The following is a 21,629-nucleotide window of genomic DNA, read 5'->3' on the forward strand; positions in this document are numbered from 1 at the left end:
AAATAGCATATTTTGAAACTTTTTTATTATTGGCTGTTGGGAAAAAACCGACACCACTTTTCTGTGGTACAACATGGATGGTACCTCCAATTTTAAGGTGTATTTTTACATACCTGTACCTGATAAGGATTTTTTTGTAGACTTTGAATATTTTTTTTGTGGACTTAGATTTGTTTTTTGAAGTTTTCCTTTTGTTGTTCCAGTCCTTTGGGGCTACAACAGTCAAGTTCTTAAAATTTTGCTCCCATCCTATGATGTAAGCCTTCGGGCATATATTGCCCCGCTTGGCGGCGCTCTTGTTTGATAATGTAATCAGTAGTGAAATAATTTAATCCCGGAATTAGAGTTGAATGGTTGTGTTCCTAAACTATCTGAGGTAACTTCAAATATATCATCATACTTTGAATAGGATGTTAGATAGGCTGTTGCTTAATCCAGTTTCACAAACAAGTTATTCTGGAATAATATAGGTATAGTAAGGTGTCTCGAACAAGTTATTATGTAATAATATGAGATGTTCAGTGAGTTTTAGGTTTCTAGGAAAAATACAAGTACAGTAGGGTTTCTTGAACAGGTAGTTAAGAATACCATGAAATCATTGATAGTTGTTGAGGACTAATTTTTGTGGACTTCATTGTTGTTATCAGCATGCACATAAAAATTCCATTTTATTTTTTCTTTACAGTTTCAAACCTATGCATTTACGTCCCCTTGAAACTGTATTTTTGGATGAAACCAGAAAATTTTTGCCCAAGAAATTAATGATTTCACAGTAATATAAGTATGATAATGTTTCTCTACCAAGTAATTATAGAATACTCTTGTGTACAATAAGCTTATGCTTGCTTAGATTTATTGTGGTGGTTGTACACCTGCTCATTGTTTTCCTTTAATCCATTTCAGTGAGCTCTTCAAACTTTTCATCATCAAAGTCAAGTGGCCATCAGCAGACTCCTACCTCAAGGAAATCTCTCTCCTCTACAGCCCGCCCACGAACATTGCCACTTGACAAATCAGGTGGAAGGGTAACACCCACTGATAAATCAGCTAGTAAGACTCAGGGTAGAGTCAGAAAGGACACGCCTACTGCACCACAACCATCTGGTAAACTGTCCGAGTACAAGAAGAATTCAAGGCTTTCAACTCCTAACCTGAGTAAAGTACAAGTTGTTTCCCCTGAGCCCAGACGAATGTCTGCAGGCAGTAATCTCTCAAAATCAAAATCAAATTCCATGAATAATTTATTAGCTGATGACGAAGAGCAAGAGTTGACCCCTCGCGGAACAAACAGAAGACCTCGTTCAAAGTGGTCAACTTCGAAAATGACATCTTTTGCATCAGTGCCAAATTTATTAAATCCTGATGATGATGGTAAAATATCTTTAAGTAGTTCACAGGACTCGGATCTTTCTGATAGAAGTAAACAAGACATAAATGATAATGTCATAAATGAAAGAAAAGGCGGCAAACGTGTTGGAGCAAAAAGTCCACAAGTAGGTGATACAACGTTAAAAAGTACGAAGCGAGCAGCCTCCACTGGAAGGCTGTCTGGTGAACTAAAAAGTAATACAGATGAAAAGAAGGGATTGAATAAGAGAGTGGCATCCAGTGTGACAAATCTCAAGACTGTAGGTAACCAAAAAAGTAAAGATCGTGATTTAATGCCACCCCCTGCTGTTCCAAATGTTGCAAAAACTAAACAGGAGACGAGATTTATGAAACGTGCACAGCAACAAAGGAGGAAAACAACAGGAACTGCTGAACTTACTTTTGAAGAAGCAAAAAATATTCTCAAAGGTAATTCAGGAATTTTAAATGGTAAAAAAGAAAAAGAAAAACGCTCTTCATCTACATCACCATCTAGAAACAGATCCAGTCTTTCATCTGTAGAATCAGGGTTAACAAGTAGTGATATAGGTGAAATAACTGATCCAGCATTATTTAATGCTGCTACAGAGATTGAAATGACTGCGGCAGAAATTCGCCGGAAATCTACTCCATCTTCAAGCATGCATTCTGGTCTTGAGGCAAGTCCTCAGGATCTGCCTGAGCGAGACATTCCACCAGAACGTGATACCTCTAGAGCCCAGGCTAAGACATCGAGTAGTGCTAAAATTATAAGTGTGAAACCTCATCCTCTGAAAGTTACAGACATGGATATTAGTGGTGGAAGTAAAAACTCACCGAGAGATTCTGGGTTGTTTACCGAGGAGGACGAGGAATGTCCGTCACCAAGTGTGAAAGAAAGAATTGCGAGACTGAATAAACATGTGGATGAACCTGTTAGGAAACAAACTCACAGCCCCTACAGGGGTCAGCATCGCTCTGAAAGCCCAGATATGGAAGGTTCACGTCAAACATCGTCAATTCAGATAAATTTTTCAAGTCCATCAACAGTGTCCAGTAGTTCTTCCTGGTCAGGTCCTGCACTAGATGCTTCTGAAACTGCCAGTTCAGATACCATGACTGCATCAAGTCATGTAACTCCCCAACGGCTCTCATCCTCTGACCATACTGAATCATTCCATTCAGTTTCCCAGCCCCTCAGGGACCATATGCTTCAACATCATCAACTGGAAGGGACCAGTCATTTGTCAGGAGGGTCCATGATGTCCACCTCAGCCCAAAGTCTCAGTCCACCCTCCGGATTGACATCTAGCCTTGACTCGGAGGGTCTGTCTCACCATCTGTCTCCTGGTAACCATAGCAACACAAGTCCTCATAGTGTTGCTGACACTGGACTTGGATCCGACACTGACCTTGAAAATAGGTATGCATATTATTTATATGGTTTGCTTTAAAAATTTCAGAGTTTTAATAAGCAAGTCTAACATAAGATAGCAGTAATTTAATGACTTTTAAGAAAAACTTGATTTTATAGATTTATTTTTCACTGAAAGTTGAGAAATAAATATGAAACTATTATTAATGTAAGGCATTGATTAATTTTGTTTCTGCTTTTCAGTCATACATTTAGAAGAGATCAACTCCTGGCACAAGGTTTGTATTTTGCTCAATATGTGACTTTTATAGAGAAATGATAATTCTCAATTTATAAATGACATTCAACTGTAATATTTGAAAATGATCTATTTGCTTATTGCAGTCTTCATTTCAAAAGAAAACTTAAGTTTTGTTTAAAGAGATACATTTTATTAGTTTCTTCACATGTCTTTATGGTTTCTATAGGACACGACAGGAACTTTAGTCTTAGGAATGTTTTGTTGCTTCCTTCCAATATGTTCATCTTTGATTTGCCTCACAACCATATTAATAGTTTAAAAGTATTAAGTCACTGGTAATAGTAACTTGAGGCCATGAAACAACAGATTTTCTGTATTTCTAGGAGCCTCCTGTATTTCTTACATATATATATTGGAGGAAAGGATTGATGCCAGTGCAATAAAGAACCTACATTTTTAGCTCGACTATTTGAAGAATAAGTAGAGCTATCCTACTCACCATGGCGTCGGCGTCACACCTTGGTTAAGTTTTTCGTACCAGTCCACATTTTGACAAAGTCTTTTGAGATAAAGCTTTGAAACTTTCAACACTTGTTTACCATCACCATGACCAGTTATAGGCAAGAGCACATAACTCCTTCAAGGATTTTGGCAGAATAATGGCCCCTTTTGACTTAGAAATCATGGTTAAGTTTTTCGTACCAGTTCATATTTTGACACAGTCTTTTGAGATAAAGCTTTGAAACTTTCAACACTTGTTTACCATCACCATGTCCAGTTATAGGCAAGAGCACATAACTCCATCAAGGATTTTGGCTGAATTATGGCCCCTTTCGACTTAAAAATCTCTATTATTTTTCGTACCAGTTCATATTTTGACAAAGTCTTTTTAGATAAAGCTTTGAAACACTTGTTTACCATCACCATGTCCAGTTATAGGCAAGAGAACATAACTCCATCAAGGATTTTGGCTGAATTATGGCCCTTTTTGACTTAGAAATCTTGGTTAAGTTTTTTCGTACCAGTTCATATTTTGACAAAGTCTTTTGAGATAAAGCTTTGAAACTTTCAACACCTGTTTACCATCACCATGTCCAGTTATAGGCAAGAGTACATAACTCCATCAAGGATTTTGGCTGAATTATGGCCCCTTTTGACTTAGAAATCTGGGTTAAGTTTTTCGTACCAGTTAATATTTTGTGTAAAGTGTTTGACATATGGCTTTGAAACTTTTATCACTTGTTCAGTATAATAGTCTCTTTCTGTAGGAAAAAGAGTACATAACTCTGTCATCTATTTTGGCTAAATTATGGCCCTTTTGGGACTTGGAAATTTGTTCTGTTTAAATACAAATCCACGTTTTGTCAAAACTATTTGACATATTGCTTTTAAACTTTGAACACTTGTTTATCATCATGATTTCAATCTGTAGGCAAGAGTACATAACTCTGACAACTAGTTTGGCTGAATTATGGCCCTTTTTGGACTTTGAAATTGGTTCACACATTGCTATTTACTGCAAGACTTATCGAAATCCACAGATACAGGAACATTGTTTGTCTAATCTTGTTTTTTCTTTTGTCAGAATATCTGTGGTAATATTTTGACCCCATTCCTCAGTCAATTCTTCGAATAGTCGAGCGCGCTGTCATCCGACAGCTCTTGTTCAGTTGTAGTTATTGCTTTTTTGCTCAAGAGATAATATTTCAATTCCAGCTGACCCACATTCCATAGTATTAGAATCTTTGGACCAAATACAGTCGGCAGTATATAAGATGACACAGACTTTCCCGAAGGTAATTAGGCTGCAGGTTAATTCTGACAAGGCTGTAAGATGTACCATAGTTAAATTGAGCTAAGGATTAGATTAAATAATTTCCATGATCAAGCGGTTAAGGTTGCAGTTTTATAACACTTGACTCTCATCACGCTTGGTTTGGGTCATGCTTGGATTGTCAAGTTATGAAGCCATCCAGCTGAAAGGTAGATGGTTCTACAGAGGTGCTTGGACCTGTGTCTAAAATTATGCATGGAAGTGTAAATTGGGTTTTCCTGCTGTAAAATGCTAGAAAGTTGCCAAGTTAACTATGTCAGTGGGACTTAAAACTCAAAAAAATAACCATAAAGAAACTATAGTAAAAGTAAGCTTGGAATATTGAACTTGTAACCACTTGTCTATAGGTTCACTGTTATTCCATAACACCTTGTTGTACCCCCCGACAACAAAGTTGTAAAGCGGGGTATACTGGTTTCAGGTTGTCTGTCGGTCTGTCCGTCTGTCTGTCCGTAGACGCAATCTTGTGCGCACCATCTCTCCTTATCCCCTTGACAGAATTTAATGAAACTTCACACAAATGATCAGTACCAACAGTAGTTGTGCATGGGGCATGTAAGGTTCTTTTAGAAAAAAAATTTGCAGAGTTATGGGACTTTGTTTTTTTGTTACTATACTATATACATAGACACAATCTTGTGCACACCATCTCTCCTCATCCCCTTGACACAATTTAATGAAACTTCACACAAGTGATCAGTACCAACAGTAGTTGTGCATGGGGCATGTTAGGTTCTTTTAGAAAAAAAAATTGCAGAGTTATGGGACTTTGTTTTTTTGTTACTATACTTTATACATAGACACAATCTTGTGCACACCATCTCTCCTCATCCCCTTGACACAATTTAATGAAACTTCACACAAGTGATCAGTAACAACAGTAGTTGTGCATGGGGCATGTTAGGTTCTTTCAGAAAAAAAAATTGCAGAGTTATGGGACTTTGTTTTTTTGTTACTATACTATATACATAGACACAATCTTGTGCGCACCATCTCTCCTCATCCCCTTGACACAATTCTATAATGAAACTTCACACAAGTGATCAGTACCAACAGTAGTTGTGCATGGGGCATGTTAGGTTCTTTCAGCGACAAAAATTGCAGAGTTATGGGACTTTGTTTCTTGTTAACATACTATGTACATACAGTCTGCATATGCAGTCTTGTGCGTGCCTAATCTACCAAACCCTTGCACACAATTTAATGAAACTTTACACAAGTGATCAGTACCAACCCTACTTGTGCATAATGCATGTTACATTCTTTTAGATAAATATTCTGCATAGTTATGGGACTTTGTTTTTTGTTACTATACTGCATACATACAGTCTATATACATAAGTCCACATAATTATACAATCTTGTGTGCGTCAAATTGCAATGTACTGTGTCAGTGCATGCGGGGGGTACATTCATCACCTTTAGTGATAGCTCTAGTTAAATTTGACTTAAACTTATTTGCATTGTACAGGGTGTCCCAAAAAACATGATACATCTTTCAGACGACATCACATATTCAAATGACATGGTATATCAATGATTATTATTCCAATAATTAGCATAATTAACTAAATTTCAATTAATAATCATTGATGTGTTCCATGTGTCGTCATTACGTCACATATGACATCATTGATGATGTAATCAAATTCCATCAAAATCCAAGATGGCTGCTGAGGCAGAAGTCATAAAATTATATTATGAGTTGAAATCGCCTACATTAGTTAACAAAACATTAATTAAACAGTACCCTGGCATGAAGCCATTAACCAGAATACAGATCAACAGATTGGTCAGGAAATTTGAGAAGCATGGATCTGTTAGTGACAGACGAAAGGGATTTTCCGGGAGACCATCATCAGTCAGATTGTCAGAAAATATTGATTCGGTGAATGCATTGATTGAAGAAACACCTACAAAATCAATATGCAGATTAAAAAGTGAGAATAATCTTAACTTTAGTAAGTCCAGTATTCATAGAATTCTACGATATGATTTAAAAAAGAATCCTTACAAGGTTCAAAAGATGCAACATTTGAAATCAGGTGATGTCACTGCCAGGCTAACATTCGCTACCTGGATGACGGATAATTACATCATCATTGATGACATATGGTTCACAGACGAAGCACATTTTATGCTTGATGGACAGGTTAACACACAAAATATGAGATATTGGTCAACCTCGAAGCCCGAGTTTTACAGGGAAAATGCCTTACATAGTGACAAGGTCACAGCATGGATTGCATTAAGTTATAGGGGAATCATCGGTCCATTATTTTATGAGTGGGTGGAGTAACAGCTACTGTAAACTCTGATAGATATTTGGAAATACTGACTGATAAGTTTATCCCTAACTTAACGAGTAAATATGGACTCCGTGCTGATGATATATTCTATCAACAAGATGGAGCAACTCCGCATACTTTAACTGTTGCGTTAGACTGGCTGTCTGAAGCATTTGGTGATAGAGTCATTTCATGGAAAACAGACACAATCTGGCCGCCTCACTCTCCAGACTTGAACCCCCTAGATTTTTATCTTTGGGGACATCTTAAAAGCAAGGTATACTCTCCCAAACCGACAAGTCTGAGTAGTCTGAAGAGGGTCATTAGACGAGAGATCAGTAAAATCAGTGTTGACACCTACAAGGCGGTAATCGCTAATTTCAGAACCAGAATTTCTATGGTAAAATCGCAGAAAGGGGGACATATAGAACATCTTATGTGAAAAACGTTGTACTGAGATATATACATCCAAAGTATTGTGATAAATTCTGTGATAAGTTCTCTTCTTTGTAAGTAAATATTAGTTTAATATATTGTTTAACAATAAAGTTATACAAGCTCAAAGATGTATCATGTTTTTTGGGACACCCGGTATTATATATTTTAAATGGTAATGTTTTTAGCTCACCGGTGCACTTACGCTCTTGCAAGTTTCTGTAATTGAGCCATGCAATCAACTTTTTTATGAAACATCTCTGAAACTACTTGATCTTTTGTAGTATCTAAGTAAGAGAAACACAGTTGTGTTTGGTGACATGCCATCTATTCTACTCAGAAATCTTGTTTTTAAATGCACTTCCAACCTTCATCCCAAAACATAGGAAGGAAATTTATTTATTTATATTTCAGCTACAAGACCGAGAGGATGTCAGAGCTGCTGAAGTAAGAAAACAATGTCGAGAGAGATTGCCAGCCATGATAGAAACTCTCTGTAATACCATTGGTCTGTCTCCACCTGGCAACCATGACAATGAAGTGTCTGTCTCTAGACAAGCTATAGATAGCCTTTACGAGCAAAGAGAAGCTCTGAATAACCTTTACCAGCAGATAACTGATATACACAAATATGTCAATCCTTCTTGAACAGTTAATTTTTACAAATATGATAAGCTTTAAATACTTTAGGAAAATTATAATGTAGTCTTGCTAAAAAATTGCCGGGATAAAATAATTGATAGTATATGCTGCTCAAACCAATTTTGACCTCATTTAGTAGAGAAGTGCCGCAAACATTGTTCAAGGACCATGGAATCGTACCTCCATACATGTTATTTTAATTTCCATGGTACTTGTAATAATGGGAAGAAGAAAATATAAAGCAAAGGATATGAAATTGAGATTGTGGCAGATACATTTCTGTGATATGTTAACATGGTATAGGACACAAAAACTAAGCATTGATGTTAAGACTAATGCAGCATGTTTAGTGCCTTTATAGAAGTATATGGACAAATTAAAAATTAGCTTATGCTACATTCATACCCAAATTGAACTTTAAAAAATGGTCTTTTGTTCCTTAAAAACAAGATGTTTTCCAAATTTGAAGAAAGAAGTATTGATGTATTGCATGTCATGGATACCTTGCTATAAAGTGGCAGTTTTTAATGTTAATTTCTTGCCTTGTTTTGTCATTGTCTCATAGATATATGAAATAGCTAGCATATCAAGATTTAAAACATATCAACTATAAGTATTCTCTTTGTGTAATACACATATTATCTATGTTGGTTGTCTCAATCTGTAGCCATGATTTACATTTCATTATGGTCATGTCTTTACATAAACATTAACGCATTTGTTTTTTCATTTTCAAAATGAAAAAAAATGTAACCATGATATTCTCTTTGGTTTGATTTTCGTCCCTTTTTTTGAAAACACAATATATGACTTCTTAGATATGTCAACCATGTATTTCATCATGCAAAATTAGGTAATATTTGATGTCTTCCGCTTATTTAACTTAACATTCCAAAGAAAGTGTGAAGTTTTTCAGATGATTTTAGTCCCCTACTGGTTGAAAACCAGTTTCGGGGACTATATGAATGCGCTTTTCCGTTGTTCTGTCATTCCGTCATTCCATTGTCCGCAATTTCGTGTCCAGTCCATAACTCTGTCATCCATGAAGGGATTTTAATATTACTTGGCACAAATGTTCCCCATGGTGAGACTATGTGTCATGCACAAAACTTGGACCCCTAGCTCAAAGGTCAAGGTCACAATTGGAGGTCAAAGATCAACAGGGCTTTTTTTCCTGTCCGGTCCATAACTCTCCCATCCGTGAAGGGATTTTAGTATCACTTGGCACAAATGTACCTCGTAATAAGATGATATGTTGTGCTTAACTTTGAGACCACTAGCTCAAAGGTCAAGGTCACACTTAGCAGTCAAATGTTAACATGGCATGAACTGGGTCTGTTTTGTGTTTGGTCCATAATTCTGTCATTCATAAAGGGATTTTAATATCACTTGGCACAAATGTTCCCCATGATGAGACGGCGTGTTGTTTGTGAATTTCGGGCTCCTTTCTCAAGGGTCAAGGTCACAATTGGGGGTCAAAGGTCAACAGGGCTTTCTTCCTGTTAGGTCCATAACTCTGCCGTCCATGAAGGGATTTTGATATTACTTGGCACAAATGTTTCCCATGATGAGACGACGTCATGCGCAAGAACCAGGTCCCTTGGTCTAAGGTCAAAGGTCAAACTCAAGAATGACTTTGTTCGGAGCATTTCTTCTTCATGCATGGAGGGAATTTGATGCAACTTGGCACAAAATGTTTACCACCATGAGGCACCCTTGTTTTTAGAGTTATGTCAATGTGTTTTACTATAAATTGATTATATTGTAACTTTTTTATTACTGGCCGTAGGGAATAGCGAAAGCACTTTTCTGTGGTAAACATGCATGTTATATCCAATTTTTAGGTGTATTTTGACCTATCTCTACCTGGTAAAGAGTTTCTTGTGGATTTACGTTATATAGATTTTTTTTTAGGATTAATTTCCCTTTGTTGTAACTATAAATAACTTATATGATAACTTTTTTTATAATCGGCCAATAAAATAATCAATATGAAAACAAGTGTAGGTTTTTATATATGCAAATTTTAATCCAAGTGATTGCATAATTATATAGTGCAATATTGTTTATACATCATTGACAGATATCAGTTCATTATGTTATAATGCAGCAGAGAAAGTTAGGTGCCTTCCAGTAGGGGACTTTGTATTGCATGGCAATACTTCATTCACTTGTTTAATTAACTTGTATCTGACTGATACATCTGGAAAAGTGCTTGGTTAAAGAGTGTCAGCTGTGTATGTTTTGACTTGCTTGAACAATTGTTACAAAACTTTACACAACAAAATGAATGATTATTATTATGAGAAAAAATGCAAGAAGCAACTTCCAGTCATTTCAGTTGAAGGTCAAGGTTGTGTGTTGAAATTAAAATTGAAAAATACCCGCCCGCTTAGCTCAGTAGGTAAGAGTGTTGGTCTACGGATCATGAGGTCGTGAGTTCGATCCTCGGGCGGGGCGTATGTTCTCCGTGACTATTTGATAAACGACATTGTGTCTGCAATCATTAGTCCTCCACCTCTGATTCATATGGGGAAGTTGGCAGTTACTTGCGGGGAACAGGTTTGTACTGGTACAGAATCCAGGAACACTGGTTAGGTTAACTGCCCGCCGTTACATGACTGAAATACTGTTGAAAAATGGCGTTAAACCCAAAACAAACAAACAATTAAAATTGAAAAGACAGTGTTTTATGTCTTCAGTATGTCCTTTAACTCTTTTTCAAAGAGGATTTTCAAAAATCTTTGATCAACCATTTCCAGAATGACATGACCTGCAGAAGCAGGCTGAGGTAAAGGTCGTACAATGAGATCGAAGAGAAGAAGCCAGTATTTCCTGACTGCTTCATATCTTTCTTTTCTTCTGCTTGGAGGATTTCCAAATTACAAATGTTTCTCTTGTGAGATGGTCAGCTCCAGACAACTTTACCATGTCAGGTCAAGGTCTTAGCTCCAGACAACTCTACCATGTCGGGTCAAGACATACAGATTATTCCTTTTGTTCCATGTTGGAACTATTATATTGGAACTATAAATTGGGGTGGGGGGGGGGGGATTTTGGCTTAAAGCTAAATATCAGGTTGTTGTTGGTTTAATTGTTTCCCTTACTAGTCATTTACACTAATAGCTGTTGATGCAGATATTTCCTAGGTTTCTGTTAAGGGGATATTTAACTATGAATAATTGTCACAGTGTGACCACCTTTTAACCAGTGAAAATTCTAGAGGTAAAACAAATGAGCCGCACCATGAGAAAACCAACAAAGTGCATTTGCGACCAGTATGGATCCAGCCCAGCCTGTGCATCCATGCAGCCTGTCAGGATCCATGCTGTTCACTTTCAAAGACTATTTCAATTAGAGAAACTTGTAGTGAACAGCATGGATCCTGACAAGACTGCGTGGATGCGCAGGCTGGTCTGGATCCATGCTGGTCACAAATGCACTATGTTGATTTTCTCATGGTGCGGCTCAAATCAGGTTGAATAGTGTTGTATCATTTTATGTGCCATACTGTGCCTGTGTGTATATATAGTATTGTACAGTTGTTAGCAGCTATGTATGTTACATTTAATTCACCTTATTAGTGCTTACTTATATTTTTGTCAAGTAAATTTCAGATTTCATTAGTAATAGTTTTATGGATTTGATTTAAGTGCATAACTTATGTCCAAGCTTAATCTATTGTAAAATGTGATTGGCAGTATTGAGTCAAACAAAAAACGCCACAACCAACAAAAGGCTAAACATCGAGTTGAATATCAGACATAAAACTACCTTCTCAGAGTCCAGATGTATAATACCGAGTCTGAGGAAGCCATCCAGCTGGCTTACTGAAGGTCGGTGGTCCTACCCAGGTTCCCATCTGTGATGAAATAATCTTGGTCTTCCTCCACTCAAAGCTTGAAAGTTGCAGTTTGACCTATAATTGTGTTGGTGCAACATTAAAAAATTCTTAAGTTGCAGCATTCAGAATTGATCATTTTTGTTTCATTGTTACAGTTTTCATAATAGGTTGTGTAGTTTTTAATTGATAGTGATTTTTGTTCTATTCTGTTCAAGAGAAGTGCCAAAGTAGTCATAAATGATCCTGAATCTCATGGTAGCATTAAACTTTGTATAAGCAGTTCATGTTTATAAATGCTCAATGTAGAGAAAGCAGAACAATAGTTAGTGGTATCAAAGTTTATTTCTGTTCTGGCTGATGTACCATTATTGGGAAATATGCAAAAATTTTAATGTTTGTTTTGTTCGAAAGTTTTCAGGAAGTGAGTTTGACACATTAAATGAAAAGGGACACCAGGTATTCTTTCTGTACATAATTATGTACTTGTAGATAAACGTTGTGGTATGGATATACCTGTTGTTTTGGTATACAGTGTTGTTATGTTAAATATTTTTGTTGTTTTAAACTTGTAGTAGGGCAATGCATTAAACAGGGGAAATTACGGCTCCCACAGAGAAACACTTCACTTTCCATATTTTAAAATTGTGAACGCTAAGTATTATGAAGAATATAATCATGAAAACAGATTTTTTTGTACAGATTTGAACTTTTTGGATTTCTTTTTTCTTTTTTCCCCCGACTTTTTTTACATTTCGTATTAAATCATCCTTTTAGGATGATATAGCAACAACATTACTTTCTTAATTTCATAGATGGCCAGCTCGTTTTCCTATTACGTCATGTATATTAAATTGTTCTTTTCAGATAGTATAGTTGCAGTGTATTCTTTTTTCTTCATTTCATATATTAATCAAAATAGTTGTTTTAGGGCTTCCATTTCAAAAGATGTCCAAAAATGTAAATAATTTCATCTGTTTTCTGTTATATTTTTGTACGGATTGTAAATATATAGTCACAGTTCTGTTTAAGATATATGTATAAAGTATGTATATGTATAAAGGAAATATATGTATAAAGGATCTTGTATGTATAAATGCTCATGCTATTTAATGCACATTATGTATATCAGTATTCCTGTTTTCTGCTCTGTAAACCATTTATGACAGTGTTCACTTCATGCAAACATTGAGCTTTAGTGCTATGCATAAATTCAGTGTTTTTTTTTTAATATTCATTGTTAAGTTTTATGCTCTATAGAATGTACATTGTAACTGCCTCTAAGATGGCAAATTGTAAATCATTCTTTCTGGTGGACCAGGGATTTAAAGAATTAAGAACAATACCCAGTGTGTAGAAATCTATATTTTAAAACAGTTTCAAATGTCTGTCAATATTTTGCATGTGTCATGTAAAAACTAGTGTATATAATTTTTGTATGTCATGCAAAACAATAGATGAGGTCAGTGAGCTTATGGACTTATAAAATAGCTCAAAGTTTATAATTTGAGCCACACCATGAGAAAACCAACATAGTGGCTTTGCGACCAGCATGGATCCAGACCAGCCTGCGCATCTGCGAAGTCTGGTCAGGATCCATGCTGTTCGCAGTCTGGTCATGATCCATGTTGTTCGCTTTCAAAGTCTATTGCAATTAGATGAACTGTTAGCGAACAGCATGGATCCTGACAAGACTGCGCAGATGCGCAGGCTAGTCTGGATCCATGCTGGTCGCAAAGCCACTATGTAGGTTTTCTCATGGCACAGCTCATTTAATATTTTCAGTAGTGTTGTGAAGTGATAAAGCATTGAACTTTAAGTAAAAACAGTATGCATTCACCCACATTTACTAGTAAGATTGTGAAGTAAAAAGACTTCATTTGGTCATAGGTGTGTACAGAATAGTCCTGGAAAAGTTAGTTAATAATCTGGTGGATCATAATATGATATGATTTGAACAAAACATAATTATCCCTTACCATGCTAAATTTCTGTAATGCACTTGCCCATCTTTCAATTTGGAAGGTACCATTGACTTTTAATAGGGGTGCTTACTAAAAAGATACTGACTGAATGGCGAACAGTACAGATCTTGATCAGACTGCAAGGATATGCTGGCTGATCATGATCTACACTGGTAGCAAATCAGTTGTACCCTTGCTGGTAAGGGTTAAAATTTTCTTGTTTAAGCAAACTGATATAATTTTTAGCTCACCTGAGCCAAAGGTTCATGGTGAGCTTTTGTGACCGCTCAATATCCGTCGTGCGTCGTGCGTCGTGTGTCCATCAACATTTTCTAAAAAAATCTTCATCTTGAAAACCACTTGGCAGAATTACACCAAACTTCACAGGAATGAGCCTTGGGTGGCCCCCTTTCAAAATTGTTCAAAAGGAAAAACTTAAAAAACCTTCTTGTCCAAAACCACAGGGCCTAGGGCTTTGATATCTGGTGGTTAGCATCATCTAGTGGTCCTCTACCAAAATTGTTCAAATTATCCCCCTAGGGTCAAATACGGCCCCGCCCCGGGGGTCATATGGTTTATATAGACTTACATAGGGAAAACTTTGAAAAACTTCTTGTACAAAACCACATGGCCTAGGGCTTTGATATTTGGTATGTAGCATCATCTAGTGGTCCTCTACCAAGATCGTTTAAATTATCCCCCTAGGGTCAAATATGGCCCCTCCCCGGGGTCCCAAGTTTTACATAGACTTATATAGGAAAATTTTTTTTAAAAATCTTCTTGTCTGAAACCACAACACTTAGACCTTTGATATTTTGTTAGTAGTGTTGTCTTATGGTCCTCAACCAAAATTGTTCAAATTGTACCCCTGGGGTGAAAAGAGGCCCTGCCCTGGGGGTCCCAAGTTTTATATAGACTTATATAGGAAAAAACTTTAAAAATCTTCTTGTCTGAAACCATACGACCTAGGCTTTTGATATTTGGTATGATGCATTGTCTAGTAGTCCTCTACTAAGGGAGAGGAACTATATAAGTTTTCTTTTGTTCTTATCCCTTTCGTATTTGTGTTAAATATGTATACCTGTAAAAATTTAAATTGATGTATTTTCGAAATAAATATGTTTAAACTAGTAGTCCTCTACGAAAATTGTTCAAATTATGCCCCTGGGCTTAAAAGAGGCCCAGCCCTGGGGTCACTCAGTTATTGTGTGAGTTATATAGGAAAAGTCATTTGATCCTATTTCTAAAACTGTTAAATTATAATTACCTGATGACCCCAAGTAATATGATGTCGCTTGACTTTGACCTTGCCCTACTGACCTACTTTCTTGTTTTTTTAAGATACAGCCGTGAAATTTTGATGACATACACAGTTTTGCACACAAATCATAAAACTGAATTTCATTGACCATGAATGTAACCTACTGACTTTATTTTGTCATCAGTTTGACATTTGAAACATGTAGCTGACATTACTCAGGTGAGCGATCCAGGGTCATCATGACCCTCTTGTTTTTTGTTGTTATATGTTTTCCTTAGAACTTTATGGTTCTCCTAGAAAGAGCTGCCTGTATAGTTTTGTACTGCTGGTCTTCTATCAAGGCATCTTTCCAAATAGAGCTGATCAGTGATCATATTTAGATAATTTGGTCTCTGTTCCATTCTTTTCAAACTGTTACAGTATTATCTGAGTATTGAGAGATAGTTTTCAGAATATATCCTTTTTCAATTAATTGTATCAATTTGTAATGAACCTTTCAGTACTTTTTCAGTAAGCAATCTTTTTAAAATGATTTTAGATAAAACCAGCAAGTTTTTCTATAATTTGCTTAATTTTCTATGTACACTTGAAGACTTTTCTAACTCCACACTTTATGTTTTGGTTTTTATGTGTGCTGCTAAAGTTGTGCAGTATAGTTGTCCTGCATAATTCCTGCATATTTCTGGATATAACTAATAATGTATTAATGCACACTTGCAGAATAGTATGCATTGTCAGAATAAGGTGTCTGCTAGCCTTGACGAATTACTTCCATTTTTATCCTGGTTATGTTACGTTGACTATAATGTTGCAACAAAGTATAGGGTTAGAAAAGTTTTTGGGGATATAAGGTCTGAAGATATAGGTGCAAAGTCTTTTGATTGTTTGCAGCTTTTGTTCCGATAGACATTTAAGAACCCACTTTGTTCTTTAGTGTCCACTTTGTTCCCTATTTCACATACACAACACATATTTATATTAATTAAGTACATTGCTTGTATAAACTGGGTATACAGAATTGTTAATATATGAAACCTACTCCAGTCTTTCAAGTGAAAGAAATAAAAGGTTGAATCAAACTTTTGTATTTGTTTTGATTTACTACAGACAGTCCGTTTCAGGTCAGGCTAGTGTAGTCTCCAGAATAGTTGTTTAGTTTATACTAATTATCCCCCCACCGATGAAATCGGGATGGGGGTATTGAAATGGCGTTGTCAGTGCATCTGACTCTGTGTCCGTGCGTGTGTCCGTCCGTCCGCAGCCATTTCTCAGCAACTAGCAGGTAGAATTTCATGAAACTTAAAGTAAACATGAACCAACATAATGCGATGATGCCCATCAAGTTTTTTTTTTGATTGGTCAATTTCCCTAAGAGATATTGCCCTTTATTTACTGAGAAATGCCCAAAAATGTCTGCAGCCATTTCTCAGTAACTATCAGGTAGAATTTCATAAAACTTGAAATAAACGTGAACCAGCATACTGTCTTAATTGTTTAAAAATCCACAGATTTGTACATAAAACCAACCAACTGGTAGAATTTCATTAAACATCTTTCATCCTTTTCCATGAACATTTATTATAAACATGTGAAGTTGTGTACCCACACCTGATCACCACCTTGCCTTGGTCACACACCCTCCCCCCACCCCCTAAAAAAAATTTTTTTTTAAACCTTCCATGAATATTTTATCAACATGCAAAGTTGTACCGTTCCCCACCTCACTCTGCACTCTCATGCCCACCACCCCGATCATGCATCCCCCACCCCATTTTTTTTTTTCATTTTTAATTTTCCATCAATATTTATAATCAAATTATTTGCTTCTTAGTAACATCCTTAACTTTTTGCCGGGTATATTTTTGCCATTCCTCACCACAAACCCTTTCGGCCGGGGATACCAATTCATTGAATTTGCTTGTTTGTTAAGCTTGATTGTGATGAAAGGTTCAAGATTTTACCATTTTAATGGGACTTCTACAAAAACGTCAGTCCCTTGTCAAACTGTACAGAAGTGTTTACATTAATGACAAAGAATGGCACTGAACAGGTGTTTCTGGTTGGAAGAGTACACATGTGGGCTCCTGTCTCACTAGCTGTTTTCAGTCAAACGTGAAAAGGTCATTAGAAAACGTACCGATGACAGCATAAATGTAGTCACTCAGCCATATTTCCACCGCTTCTGCGACGAATCCTCCACCGCCGCAGTGTTGGAACCACCGCTTCTGCGAAAGGTATGGCCAGTGTGTAAAATAAACTTGTCGGCGGTATCCAAAGTCAGAAACAATAAAAAATGTTGAAAGAGGATTCGTAAAACAAAAATGTATTCATGAGGTGGGGTGCTTACTATCATCGATATTTGCTCGAAATTCTTAAACAATTATTTATAAAATGCTTCCTGAACTGCTTTAATATGTATTGCATGCATGTTAATAAAGAAATGATACTAACATTTTGTTCTATTGATTTTACTTAAGACACATGTATTTAAAGGAAGCTGCCCTTAAATATTAACTAATTTTCAGAGTTTGTCTTAGATTTCATTTGAGAATTTTTCCTGTATTTTATAACCAAAGATTTTAAATCATCAATAAAACCTTTTGCTGGAATTAGTTTAAGGCTCTGGCATTATTTCTAGTAATATTACTGGCCTAACAAAAGTGATTTATAGAATTTCTTTAATTTTACACAAGAAAATGGTTAACCTTTAGCTTGGAGGCAAGTGATTCTGTCTTTGCGGTCCGTGCTTGCTGATCATGGTCTGCATTTTTCGCTATTCAGTTACAAAAATTATAGATTATATTATACATACATTCCTGCTTAGGTTAACTGCCCGCCGTTACATATCTGAAATACTGTTGAAAAAAAGGCGTTAGGCCTAAACCCGAAACAAACAAAGCAAACATACAAAGCACGTTGTGATTGCACGCTGATGAACTTAACAAATTATATTATACATGTCTAAGTTATAAACAAACAGAACAGAACAGAACAGATATTTTATTCAGACTTGTACGTAGTACATCGTCTAATTCACATAGTTCACATATATACTGTCAACGTGAAAATAAACATGAAATAAAGGACAAGTTACAAACAATAGATACAAAATAAATATAATTAAACAAATATAATGATAATCTGATGGAGAATGAACATGAAAATTTAGACTTCAACATTTAAAAGTGCATTTCTAATAGTAAGAGCTTCTTTAACATATCTGGATAGGTGAATAAGTTCTGCTTTATTAGTTGTATTTAAAAGTTGTATAAATTTATATACTGATGGATGTCTATAATAAAAAGCTTTTAAATATTTCTTTCTAATATCAGCGTAACATCTACATATACAAACAAAGTGGTATTCATCCTCAATATCCAAAGTATTACAACATAAGCAGTGTCTTTCCTCACGGGGAATTCGATTTCTATTATATCTGCCAGTCTGTATTCTGAGGGGCAGACCATTCATCCTAAGTCTACAGAAGTAAAAGAAGAAGAAGAAGAAGAATAGTTTATTTCACTAATTAAGGACTTGAGCCATTATCGTTCCCCGTTCATAAATCTATTACAATCTAATACAAGGTCAAAAAAACATATATACATAATATCATATAACGTTCTGAAGGTATAGTGTTATAAAGTATTGTATTGAGGATGAACAAAACTAGTATCAAAATAATATTGTTGGCTACATCAATGCACATAGCATAATATATTTTCATAAAACATTTTTTGTAGATGTACCAAAATATATAATACGTACTAAAATAAATCAGTAAACATATTTCTATCTCATAATCACAAAATATTGTTAATAGTGGCATAAAATCTAAAACATCTTGGAAGAATATCTAAATAACGTTCATATTCAAAAGAACATTTAACATTTTTATACATATACAAAACAGAGCTGCTTTCCAAATTAGCATACTTATTTAACAGAGTCAATAATGCGACATTTAAATTCGCGCAAAAACATATTCTTATTTATACCGCTAGAATTACCAAACATATATGAAAAACCATAATCGTTCAAAAGCTTTTTGACATTTGAAACCCAGTTTTTAAGACCATTATTGCTATCATCCAATGCTAAATTATACACTGTTTTTAATATTATATTATCAGTATCAACAATTTTCAACCAATACTTTATTATTCTTACATATCTATGTACATATAAAGGATATCTTCCCAGTTCACCATAGACATTGGCATTACATGTATTTGGCCTCACTTTCAATAACTTTTTGCAAAATTTTAGATGTATTCTTTCAATTTCTTTGGACTTAGAATAGCCCCAAATTTCACATGAATAATTCAATATAGATGATACAGAAGCATCAAATAGCTGACATAATGTTTTGGGACTGAGATCAAATTCCTTACATTTATACAAAAGCACATTCATGACCTTTAAAGCTTTACCGATCAAATGTTCTTGATTTAATATAAATTTACCCGTGTAATTGAATATAGTACCAAGATAATTAAAGTCATTAACTACTTCGATTACTTGGCCATTATAGGTCCAACGCTCAGTGGCTAATACCCAAGTCACACATACGGCACGGATAGCTATGTTTAGCCACGGATAGAAACTTAGTAATCCGTATCGATCCGTACCTGAGCCGTACCTCAAAGTAGTAATCCGTATCAATCCGTATTAACACTTGGTCAAAACGTATTCAAGACGTACTCCAAACTTGCAAGTTTCTCCAACTTTTGAACATGCACAAAAGTTTGAGTGATCCGTAGCCATTTGAGCGTGACTTAGTCCAACTTGGTTGAAACTTATTCATCCGTAGTTAAACGTACTAAACGTAGTTATCCGTACTGAAACGTACCTTGTCGTAGTTTGACATGATGTCAAAGATAATCGTAAAGAAAACGCTTGCTACACGTGGCCTATTTATATGAAACTTACCGACCCGTAACTATAAACCTTAATGCGAACGTAGTCATGCGTATTGATCCGTAGCTTAACGTAGTTATCCGAGGTTGTCCGTACTTAAGCGTAGTTCAACGCAGTAACCACAGATCCGTCCACGCGCTGGGCAAGTTGTCAGGCGCAGTAAAACGTAGTTTAACATAGTACGCCGTACCTATCCGTACTTATCCGCGTCCTGTATCTTTTTGTTCCCCGTTTCTCACCATTTTTTCCGTACTAAGACGTACTGCTCCGTACTTAACCATGTCCACTCCCATACAAATCAATCCCATCCGCACCGTACCTCAACGCACGGACATATCCGTATGTGTGACTGTAGCTTAATAGCCCACCTCTTTTACGAAATACCATAATTTTCGTTTTCGACGTGTTTACTTTAAGACCCCAGTTATTACAGTAATATGAAATAAGGCAAAGCCTCAAAGCGAGCTCAAAGAAATCGGATTTAGCTAAAAATAATATGCATCATTTATTTGTCACAAAGAAACTGTCCCCTACTCGCAAGAATTCAGGAGAACCCATTCACTTGAACAAGTCTACATTTAGTGTCACCATACCTGTAACAGTGAATATCATACGTTGCAAAAATTATGGGAAGCCGGTGTCACGGTGACGTCATTACCGCGTTCCCGTTTTCTTTCTGCTTATTAATGACATTTTTTCCATTTTCTGGCCGATGCTTTATCTTTTAAATGAAAATAATATTTTTTTTTCAAACAACTGGAAAGCATTCTTTCATTATTATTGAGTGATGAATATTTTTTTAGCAACTGAATGAAGTTCTGTATTCACTCCGGAAAGAAGTACTTCCTGTGAGCACCTATCCGTTAGGGTGCGCTTTTTAAGAACTTCCGACGAAACTTTTCAAATCCATCACCAAGTGTCGAAGTATACTTGCGTTACCGTAAAGCTCGATTCTCGAGCAGGCCCTTCGGGCCTGCTCTTCGAGCTCGCTATAAATAAAGACGATCTAAAAGTTCTTGTGTTTCTTCTGGTGTTTTACCAATAATGGCCATATCATCTGCAAACAAAAGAAGTATTAGGACTATATCATCTAAAAGCAGACCGGACTCAGCATTATTTTGTAGATATAACTCAAGATCCTGTACAAAAAGAGAAAATAATAGAGGAGACATTACCTCCCCTTGACGTAAGCCGACAGCATATTGAAAATAATCAGAATAGTTAGAACATGATTTAACACAAGACTTAACTTTTTCGTACATATCACATATTATTCACAGTAATCTACCTTGTATTCCACATTTATACATTTTCAACCATAATCCATTTCTATAGATAGTATCAAAACATTTGATCACATCAACAAATATAACATATAGTCTTTTATTTTCATTTAAATATTTTGAACTAGTGATGTAAGTATAAATATAGCGTCTACAGTAGACCTTCCTTTACGAAATCCGAACTGGGCATCCGAAATTGTG

The 21,629-nt window shown here is 35.8% G+C and overlaps 1 protein-coding gene across 1 annotated transcript in view; it reads left to right on the forward strand.

Moving 5' to 3' along the window:
* Window positions 1–11,417, forward strand: part of LOC128554965 (serine/arginine repetitive matrix protein 2-like) — a 28,708-nt gene extending 17,291 nt beyond the window's left edge. The window contains exons 12-15 of the mRNA XM_053536305.1: window positions 904–2,770; window positions 2,966–3,000; window positions 4,680–4,759; window positions 7,935–11,417. Of these exons, the coding sequence (XP_053392280.1) occupies window positions 904–2,770; window positions 2,966–3,000; window positions 4,680–4,759; window positions 7,935–8,168 (2,216 nt within the window). The 3' untranslated portion in view covers window positions 8,169–11,417. The remainder of the gene's footprint in view (window positions 1–903; window positions 2,771–2,965; window positions 3,001–4,679; window positions 4,760–7,934) is intronic.
* The last annotated feature ends 10,212 nt before the right edge of the window (window positions 11,418–21,629 follow it).

Source organism: Mercenaria mercenaria, unplaced genomic scaffold, assembly GCF_021730395.1.
Source record: "Mercenaria mercenaria strain notata unplaced genomic scaffold, MADL_Memer_1 contig_904, whole genome shotgun sequence".
NCBI classification, from domain to species: domain Eukaryota; kingdom Metazoa; phylum Mollusca; class Bivalvia; order Venerida; family Veneridae; genus Mercenaria; species Mercenaria mercenaria.